Source organism: Gavialis gangeticus, unplaced genomic scaffold (genome assembly GCF_001723915.1).
Source record: "Gavialis gangeticus isolate Ggan-Ray unplaced genomic scaffold, GavGan_comp1, whole genome shotgun sequence".
In the NCBI taxonomy this organism is placed as follows: Eukaryota; Metazoa; Chordata; order Crocodylia; family Gavialidae; genus Gavialis; species Gavialis gangeticus.
Genome location: NW_017729031.1, coordinates 31,529,681 through 31,540,883, shown reverse-complemented (window position 1 = coordinate 31,540,883; position 11,203 = coordinate 31,529,681). Strand labels below are relative to the sequence as shown.

Below are 11,203 nucleotides of genomic sequence, written 5' to 3'. Positions count from 1 at the left end.
AATCGGGTCGACAGAGTCAACAAATACTATTTGACAAGTGCCAGTTATGTGAATGCCTGGGGGGCTACATGCAAGGCAAGTCGTGAAAGTCCAATTAGATTTTATCAGCAAAAAGGCTAAGAGTATAGTGGAGACAAATTCCTAAGAGGTGTTTCTGAAGCACAATGAAGGAGAGAGAGCAGGACAAGCTGGAGACCATCCAGAAGATGTTTGAGAAGAAATTGTGAATGCTGCCACCAGCAGCCACTTGCAGACAGATTCGAAAACAAGGGGAACCAGCAGAAACAGTAAAGTGCTGATTCTTTTGTATTACATGCCTAACAGAGCATAACCACAGTTTAGTCTGCTAGTCAAAGTATATACTATTTTAGCAATATCTAAAACTGAACCTTTCCTGCCATCCGGTAAAAATGGAATGGAAATAGTTACAACCTTTACTAATATTTCTGGAAGGGAAATCTGACTCATCTCAAGCTTTCTACCCAGCAAGGATTTTTTTTTTAATGAGTACAGATTATTTGACAAAAGGAAAAACTGAGGGTTTGATCACCTGAGTGCAGCAAAGCAAAATAGGACAGGGAGGAACCTCCTGTGTCAAAAGTCCCTTGCTAACAGGCAAACAGATCATATAAATCCAGGAACTGACAACCTAAAGCCCATAGAGCCATTGGATCTGGCCTGTGGAAGTTGGGCTTCAGTGGTGTTTGGCAGCAAAGGAGTTCAGCTGTGGGTAAAGAATCACAGAAAATAAGAGAGTCAGGAGGTCATCAGGAGGCTGAGTCCAGCCCCCTGCTCAAAGCAGCATCAACCCAGCTAGATCATCCCCACCAAGGCTGTCTAGCTGGGTCTTTAAAAACCTTCAGGGATGGAGACTCCATGACATCTGGGTAATCTGTTGCAGTGCTTTACTACTATCCTCATGAGACGGTTTTTCCCAATATCTAACCTCAACTTTCCTTGCTGCAATGTGAGCCCATTGCTCCTTGTTCTGTCATCTGCCACTGCTGAGAACAGTCCAGCTCCATCCTCTTTGCAACCCCCCTGCAAACAGGTGAAGGCTGCTATTAAAGTCCCCCCCGGCCACACTTCAGTCTTCTCTTCTCCAGACTAAATAAGCCCAGTTCCCTCAGCCTCTCCTCAGAAGTCATAGCCCCCAGGCCCCTAACGTTTTTGCTGCTCTCAGCTGGACTCTCTCCAATTTGTCCACATCCGTTCTGTAATGGGGGAGGGGGGGGCGCCAAAACTGGATGAAGAACTTCAGAGTACACCAAAGTCTGTCTCTTCTCAGGAGAGAAAGTTAGATAGCATCACCTATTTTGATCATATGGCTCAAGATAACCCAAACTTTACCACTCTCCTGACAATTAACCGACAGCTTTGATAAAGGCAAGACCTTGGTTGCTGGGTCCATGTGACCAGTACCTAAACCACTGCAGTATGCTATTAGGATATATTTAATATCCCGCTAAACTTGAGTGCTTAAATTAATAATGAATCTTCATCCAGGCAAAATAAAATCTAAGTTTAAACTTTATTGTTCCTCTGTGACTGAGTTGGAGACAGGGGGCGAGGGTAGGGGGAGCAGAGCAGAGGTTTTGGACTGAAAGGCAGGAATAGAGTAGGGATATCAGTTGAGCAGGAAGAAGTGTAAAAATGTATGCTCTGGTTATGCACAATTACTTATCTTTGCTAAGTCAACCAATTTTAGTTCATCTAAGTAGTAATCAATTCTTGCTGCTGGCAGACTCCTCTGCCCAGGGTGGATTTGATTTAAATTAAATTGATTTTAAATCATGATTTAAATCACAATTTAAACCACTGGTCAGGAAGCCTTGATTTAATCATTGTTTTCTACCAAAAGTGCATTTTTGTTGTTTGATATAACCTTCATTAAAATATTCCCAAACAGGGTCTCCTTTATGGCCTGCTCCATGATAGGCTTTCCCTTCTACCATACCATTCTCTCAGTAGATCTCAAATCAATGGAGAAACTGTAGTCAAAAACTTATCCCTAAAGACTTCTGGAATATTCTGCTCAAAATGTTTCTCTCTTGTTTCTACTGCCCTGCCCTCCTCCTGCACTTCTCTCCAGATGCCTCCTCCTTGCCCAGATCTACTCCACCCCCAAAAAGCCTCTATTCATTTAACTTCTTGAAACTTTGCACTTTTAGAAAGAGGCAAGGGCTTGACTTGATACACAAACTTCCAGAGAGACAATAGGGCTGATGGGTAGTTAATCAGGTCTGTTATCTTTAATCTCCATATAGTGTTGTTAACGATGATGTTACCTCTGGAGGCACAAATCCACAGTTTGAGAACTGAAACTAAGCATCAGAGAGATGCTTACTGGGATCTGCAAGGCTGAGCACTGAGTCCCATTAGGTAGAGTGGTTTTCTTTAATTTTTACTACTCTATAGAAGAGCCTCTGGGAACCCCATAAGATTGGGCCCCTAATATAGTTCATGGCCTGTTGTGACTTTTTTATAAAACTTTTCTAAAAAAGTTACATGCATATATCGTCTCAAATCATATATAATTAGAAGTTAAAATCTTTGCTTCATGATATCTTGGAGCTGTAACACATCTTAAATTAAAACTATCTTTATATAGGTTTTTTTTAAAGCATCTTAAAAAATAAAATAAAACTTAAATTAAAAAAAAATTAATCAATCAGATTTTTTTAAGTGTTGCTTTTTATCCACCCTGCATCTGCCTGCAGTATCAAACAGGTATCCTCAAGAGAAAGGAGATCAAAAGCTGGTATCAGTGTCAGGATGTAAAATTACTGGACCGAGTAATGACAGGCTATGCTATACTCATCATGCTCCAACCTGCAGCCCTGCCAGACTGGTACTGCGCAAAGGTGGTTATAAAACTGATAAGGACAACGAAGTAAGAGGAACAGTTGTAATAAAACAAAATTGAGGTATTGTAGCCACAAATTCAGGAATAGGAGCTGTATTTTTTCCCTGTCTAGCTTGGCCTACGCAAGTATGCAACTTGACAAAAGTTACTGCTGCTGTGTCAGTAAGAATCCTTGTCAAGCCCTCACTGGAACAAGTTTAAGCTGCTTAATTGTAGCAAGCATTTAAAAGGCAAATCTGGATCCTTCTGCTAATGACAGCTTTGGTCAAACTGCTATTCTTATAAGTGAATAGGGGAAGGGCTGTATGGGAGACTTTTTACATTTTTTTCTTATTTTCAAAAATATCTTGTTTTTCACTTACTAGCAAAACTGTGCACGGTTTACTAATTTTCCTTGCCACAAATAACCATGGAGCAACTGAACTGTTTGGAAATCCAAGGTTTATTGCATTACTCAGTGTTACACTGCCCTCTGCTGCTGAATATGCAACTACTGGAATGCAATTTTTCATTTCTTATAGCGAAACAAGCTTTGAGCAGAGAATAAACCCGGGTACTGTAAGTATGAGGATATATGTTAAATTTGGAAAGATGCATAGACAATATGTGGGACAAAGTGTTCTACATTTGGTTGGGAATCATAAGGGCACCTTATTGGTTGGTTCATATGAATTGATCAAGAACTACATAAACAACTGCATTCTTAATCACAAGAGGAAGTTTCTGAATAAAGAATTCTCCATCTTCTTACGAAAAGTAATTTATTTGTATAAATACATTGTTAGATTTGGCAAAATAGTGGAAGTCAGCTTCTTAACACGCTGTGGTCTTAATTCAGCAGAGAATTATGCCTGTGCTAAATTTTACACTCTGTGCGTAGCATCTGTATAACCCATACGACTGCTGAAATGGTAACAGGGACTAATGCACTGCAACCCCCCCCCCCAAATCTAGGTGAGGCAGGGCTTTGTAGCACAATTTACTAAGAAGCACTGAAACTCAGAATGATTACAAAGATTACTGTTTCTGCTTTAAGTCAAGATATTGCTTGTGCATAGAGCAGACCTAGTTCTACTGCTCGGGCCTAAACTTGTCATTTGTTCATCTGAGTAATCCTCAGTAACCCAACTAAATTCACTAGTCACTTGAAGAAAGCCCAATTATTAGGGGTCTACTAAACTCGACGCAGTGGCCAACCAATTTTGTGGGCAGATCCTGGGGCCAGCTGCCATTTTCATGGGCTGAATGAAGCAGGCTCCCCATGCCTCTGATTGGCCAAGGGGCCCCAGTAGTCTCGCCCCTCCCTGCAGATTGCCAATGGCCCCAAACCGCCACTTAGATTGCAATGTGTCAATGGTTTCTGCAGGCTTAAACCCCGGGTAAGCCATTGACACATTATTAAGTAATCTAAGCAGCAGTTAATGGCTTCTGCAAGCCTAATCAGGGGATTAAGCCCCCAGAAACCATTAACTGCCACTTAGTTTGCTTGATAACACGTCAATTAATGGCTTCCACAGGCTTAATAAGGGGATTAACCCTGAAGAAGCCATTAATTGAAGTGTTATTAAGCAATCTAAGCACTTAATTAAGCTCTACAATTACATATCTTATTAAAATGGTTATGCACACCATGAATTGTAAGTAATACCACCTATGTACACTTTATTAACTAATACCAACTAAGCACTTACTTAAACTCTAAACTGAAATAGTTAATGAAAATAAAGCTATACACAACATGAATTATAACTAATACTAACTATATACACTGCATTAAAGACATAAAAAGGAGTTTACTGAAAGTGAATGCTAGCCTGGAGACAGACAGTTCATGCTAGCTATTAAATGTGAGCATGCTGCACCCAGCCACAGTCGCTGGATATGTTCTCTGGTCTCTGTAGGGTGAACACTTGTCCATACACTGAGATGGCACGCTCAGCACCCACCGAGTTCACTGGAACTGTGAGGCAGCAGCTTGCCAGGGAGTACAGGTGTGGAAACAGGTCACAGACAGAGCCCGTGAACACAGACACAGGTATCTGGCACTCTTTGATGAAGTTCATGTACGCAGCATGTTGGTTGTCATGCTCTTATTCCCCTTCCCAGGATGGCATTCAGTAGTCAAGGGTCACAACTCAGAACAGGCACCTGGTTGGGGTCCAAACTGTGAACAGCGCTAACAAAGGGGTTGCCTTTTGTCTGAACTGCAGTGGCAGTGATGAATCATACCTGTAGTACTCATTCAGCTTCGCAGCTATTACCTGAAATGGGTCCCTTCTATGCTGGTTTTCACGATGACAGCTTGACAGTAATTGCAACACCCCATCTTCGACCCAGCTTATCAAATCCATCAGCTTGCTGTGTGCACGGTGGATCACAGCCTGCTAGCTTTCAAACCGCATCAGGAACTCCATGAACTGGGTGGCATTGGCAGCCACAAACATCACTTGATCTTGAATGTCAACTCGACCCAAGACATCACGAAGCTTAAGCTGGGTGTGATTTCCAGCTCCTTGCTCACCAACTGCTGGTAGTGCTGCATGTGCCTGACGTGGTAACGGACTGCGTTGAATCATGAATTCCACCATCTGATTATGGGCTCTAGTGGCAGTGGCACAGTGCTATAGGAGTCCCAACTTTGACTCCCTGTTCCAGACATTATAACCTAGACAGTGTTTGAAGGCTTTCTTGAAAGATGACACTAGGCTACCTACCATGGGGAAATGCATTTGCCAGACATCACTAACTAAGGACAAAATATGCACATTGCAGGTGACATGAACAGCTTTGGGCAGCATTCCTTGGAGCACATCAGAGAAAGCCTTTCATATGTACATAGCACTGGCACTATCAGACAGAAATGCTGAGATCTTGTTAAAGTCTATGCCATAGCTAACAATTACCTTCACGATGGCTTGAGATACGGTAGAAAAATTGACAGACGTGAGGTGGATTGGCCCAGTTTGAAACGCAGGCAGATCCTGGGCTGTCCAGCTCCCTGGTACAAATAAAATATGCAGCATGTAGTTATCTTGAAGGTCAGTGGCTTCATCAACTACAACAGAGGAGTCATACTTTGCAAATGTAGCCTTTGCAGACTGTACGTATGAAACAATCACTGCAGGGAGATGGTCTTGGCAAAGCTTGTTGGCATGTGGAAAACTGCCAGCATTTGGCACATTTTGATTCAGGGGTAGTCCCTTAACTTCAGGTGATCATGTTTCTCTAGCAGGATGTTTGCCACCACAGGAAAACACCGTCTCTCACCTTGCTAAGTTGCTTTCTGTGGTCCTTTTAAAAAGAGGGAGGACATGGTCACTTGCTTCTTGCTCTGACCTTCAGTTTCTGCAACAGCCTTCTGCTCCATGTGCACCTCAGACTCTAAGTGTCTACCTGTGCTGGTTTCTCGACACATCCTAAGTTACATTGCCGGCTGTACAGAAGAGTCTGTCTCCATCTGCATGCAAGGTCCCAGCAGGATACCGTCTTACGTGGTCCAGCGCCAAAACATATTTTGCTGTCTTAAAGGATTTCTTAGCGTTCATCCCTACTCCTCCTCAAGCGGCAGCATGCATGCTGCATGTGACCGCTTTAAAAGCCTGCACCAAAACCCTCCCAATTCCCTGGCTGGCTCCGGACTGTGCCTATGTCAGGGACTCGGCCTCTGATTTGCTCCCTCATCCCCCTTCTCCTCTCATTTTCAGGACTCCAGAGCCTCCTGCCCTTTCATCATCTGGCAGCTCCCTCCCACCCCACCCCAGCCAGCCCACCAAAAACATGCAGCCCGTGCTTTTTGGCAAAGCCCACCCAAAGTTGTGGTTTCTACAAAAATCACATAATCATGACTGTGGTAGATCCTTACCAATTATTAGTAATATTAGGATAAACAATAGCTTGCCTTGCTGAATTCTAAATACATCCCTGGGCAATTAATAACAGACAAATTAAAAAGCAGGGATCCTGCTTTACAACATTTGCTGTCAATACAAAATATATATTCATTACCTGATACAGTTATTTGATCTTTATCATGTTTACTTACTTCCAGTTTGAGCAAATTTTAAAATGGTGTTTTGCTTGTTGAAAAATCAGACATTAAAATTAGAATTCTAACACTTAACATTGTGATTATACTGAAAAATAAGTTAAAACTAGTAAATTTGTATATAATTGAGGAAAAACATGCAAATTGTGAATTTATATAATGTTTTATTTGATTTTTCATAGAAAAGTATTTCTCCATAAAAAATAGTAAGAAATGAAAAAAAAACTAAATTCCTAACTTACCAAAAGCACAATGTAGAATCTAAAAAAAACAAAAACAAAAAGAAAAAAATTTCAAGTCAGAAATGCATCAAAATTTTATTTCCTTAAACCACATTTATTTACTTTTATCATATTAGTATCCAAACTGGAAAAAAATACAGTGGGTTTTTCAAAGTTTGCACTATCTGTTGTAGTATTAAAGTGTTAGCATCTTGTTTTCCAGACAAATAGTTCAAGATTTCAACCCTGACGCGCTCTCTCCTTGTAAATTTAAGCAAGTTCCTATACTACTCTAACCCCAAGACAATAAATTAAAGAAGGGTATCTACACTCCACCTGGTGGAATAAAGTTATTCCATTACAAATGCAAAGTATATTAAAAATGAACAGTTAAACTGTTATTCAAAATGAGATGATGTTCAATAGACACTTCTCACTTCGTTTTATCAAACAATAATTCAATCACCAGTGACATTTAAAAAAAAAAAAAAAGCACTATACCTACCTCAAGCAGAGCTCCAGTTTGGAAGAATTTCAAGGGCTTTTCTATCGAATAGTAAAGATTATGATAGCTACCTTTAGCCAAATATGCTCGAACTAGGCCAACGGCTATAACAAGCCACCTGGAAAAAGAGAAGAGGAGACTGAAGACAAGTGGATATTAACCTGAACATGCGCACTGAGAATTAAGGCAGGCAAAGTCACCTGCTGACTAATAGAAATAGCCAAAGCAACTCATAAGGATGGGAGTAAAAGTCATACAATAGTGCACAACGGCCCACAGCCAGAAACTATGCAACACACAAATATCTGCCAACCTTCAAGTGTTACACACTTTTTGAACTTCATATATCTCTACACACACACACACACACACACACACACACACACACACACACACACACACACACCACCCCCCTTAACGTAGGCGCAAGGCCAAAAGTTTTCCCTTAATATTCTATTAAGCTATAAATTACTTATCAAAAATCATGCACACTGTTATAATTAAGGTTGATATCAAATTCCCATTATAAGCTCCTGTTAGAGAGATTTTATTACTTGGTAATTAATAAGCAGCAAAATCTGCACTAATGCTCTCTTACGGTACTACAGCAAACTGGATTTGCCCCCCCTACACAGCTTGAGTAGTCAACTCAGTTTCTCAGCAAGCACAAAGAATGAGAGAAGCAGGAACCTCACACACAGGGTTGAATCAGCTCATGTAAAAAATAAGCATTGTGAAGGATAGTCTTACTGGCATTACAGAAAGAAAATGGGTTATTTCATAGTAGTTTCATAGTTTCTAGGGTAGGAAGGGACCTGAGTAGATCATCTAGTCCGACCCCCTGCCATGCCAGGAAAGAGCACTGGGGTCAAACGACCCCAGCAAGGTGCTCATCTAACCTCCTCTTAAAGACCCCCAGGGTAGGAGCCAGCACCACTTCCCTTGGAAGTTGGTTCCAGATCCTAGCCGCCCTGACCGTGAAGTCGCGCCTCCTGATGTCTAACCTAAATCTACCCTCTACCAGCTTGTGACCGTTATTCCTGGTCACTCCTGGCAGTGCTCGGGGGAACAGTGACTCCCCCAATGCCTGCTGGTCCCCCCTGACTAGTTTGTAACAGGCCACTAGATCCCCCTTGGCCTTTTCTTGTGGAGGCCAAACAGGTTCAGGTCCCGTAGTCTCTCCTCATAGGGCCTGCCCTGCTGCCCCCGATCATGCGGGTGGCCTCCTCTGGACCCTCTCCATGTTGTCCACATCCCTCTTGAAGTGCAGCGCCCAGAACCGGATGTGGCCTGACCAGTGCCATTTCAATTTGTAGTGTCTGGAGTAGCTAAATAATTTGTCAAATACTAGCAGGGGTTGAACTAAAATAGCATTTTAAAATCGTGCGATGGTCTGCTACAGAGGTTCTCAACCTTCAAGCCATGCGGCTGTGTCATCCAGTTTGCAGGGCTCCCCCTGGGTCCAGAAATGTGGTGGTGGGCAAGCAGTAACAGTGTTATTTGCAGCTCCCCTGCTGACAAATTTCTGGACCTGTGGGAACCCCATGAGATAGATAACGTGGTCTTACACATGCATCCATGGGGCTGGAAAGTTGGGCACTACTGGTCTAACGTCATTCAAGTGCAGATCTCCCATCGACAGAACATTATATACTTATCTGAATTTTGTTTAAACAATCAACGCTTGGTATATTCACGGTATTGTCAATAGTGTGGCATCAGCACCAGTAACACTAGCTAGGTTCCCTCACTTTTAAACTTTTAGCAGCCCCAGAATGACTACTTCTAACTGTGAAAATGCGCAGAGCTACTCAGTTTCCGGTCTGCAGGTACTCTAGTAGACCACCCCCCCATAGTCTTAACAGCCCAGAGTTTACTACAATGTCAACAACAGGGCCGAAATGGGGAGTGGCATCATTATGCATTTAGAGAAGTTCACTCTTATCTGGCATGCGTAACTGAAGTACACCGTAGTATGCTGCCACTAACACCCTTCTTGGCTTCAGAACTCTTTCCGTAGGTGTTGAAGGCCTGATATTATAGGAGGTTAAAAAATAAATTACAAATACAGTATAAAGGCTAATATTTAGCTTTAAAATTGTAATAGGATATGTACATAAGGCACAGTATAAAAAGGCAAGACAATGTCTCTTAAGCCTCCAGTATGTAAACCCAAATAGATACGATCTCTGTAAAATTGCTATCTATAAAATCATGTTACATGCTCAAAAAGTTACTCAGTCTTGCCTTATCCTAGACCCAGCCTCAGCCCACAGACAAGAATGCAGCCTTCTTCCTCTTATTCCTGCAACAATTTAAAATGGATGTTCATCATGTTTGCATCTAATAAATTCAGTCATGGTAAAACTGTAAAGCCAGTATGAAGCAACACGTATTTTGCTGCTCCCTGTAAATCCCCCAACCATGAAGAACTCTGAAATCCGGGGACAATTGACCCCAACCCCGCTCTTGCAGTAGTATCTAGTATCATTGACTGTAGAGATTTGCTTTGAACTGTAACCTAACCCAACCCAAAAATTAAGGTCTTCCAAAATTTAAATTTGCTGTTCATCTTTTAGACTTTAAAGCTATAGCAGGGTAAATAAAATCAATTGTATGAAAAAAAAATCACCAGACATTTTAATTGAAATTACATTTTTTACTTAAATTATAATGAGTTTTTCCTTTAAAAAAAATACATCGGCTTAAAATGAAATTTGAATTTAATATAGCATAAGCTAAACTTTACATTTAATATAACCTATTCAAATAATTTAAATAACATATTTTATTTAATTTGACAGGTGGATCAACATACACAACCATCCAGTAATATGTGCTTTTGTGACAACAGAAGGCAGGAATTTTTTTCTCTCTCAGAAAAAAAGGTACATCAGGAAATGCCCATACTGCAGAATATTTAAAAATAGAAGCAGTAAATGCTATAAAAAAAACAAGTGTCATGTGTGTAGCCCTGGCACAGATAATGCTGCAAACGTAGCAAAGATGAGAAGAAACTTAGAAGAAGGCAATGAAGTAAACCTGAAACATATAACATATGGGTGCAGCGCTCACGTGATGCATCTTTTAGCCAAAGATTTAAGCACTCCAAGAATAAAGGAAAATGTTGAAATTGTACAAGACTTCTGTAACAACAACTGAAGAGAGCCAAGGGTGCCAAGCTAATCCTCCCCCAAGGTATATGCCAGAATTCAGTGGTTGACTGCTCTGAGCTAGTTATTAAGAACTGACCTATTCTGATCAAAAGAAAATCGCGACAAAATTGATGGACATATCACAGCTAAATAAAAAATGTAGACAATACGCTAAATGCACTAAAACCTATTTCCACAGCCTTGGATAAACTATAGCAAGATTGCAACTATGTGAATCCTGTCATAATTTGGAAAGAACTTCAAGAAATCTTAAAGCAAGAAACGTCCAAGAGCAAAGTTCAATTGCAGGCAGTAAAGGAGCGGATGGAACAAGCGCTAACTCCACCTCATTTGCTCACTAATATTATTAACACAATGTACCAAGGTAAATGCCTAGCTGGGGGTGTGTGT

General features: G+C 41.1%; 1 protein-coding gene across 1 annotated transcript in view; it reads right to left on the bottom strand.

Annotated features, from left to right (window-relative positions):
• Positions 1-11,203, bottom strand: part of HACD2 (3-hydroxyacyl-CoA dehydratase 2) — a 42,315-nt gene that overhangs the window by 21,315 nt on the left and 9,797 nt on the right. The window contains exons 2-3 of the mRNA XM_019522575.1: positions 7,638-7,755; positions 7,154-7,172 (exon numbers count right to left, since the gene is read on the bottom strand). Coding sequence (XP_019378120.1) covers positions 7,154-7,172; positions 7,638-7,755 — 137 coding nt within the window. The remainder of the gene's footprint in view (positions 1-7,153; positions 7,173-7,637; positions 7,756-11,203) is intronic.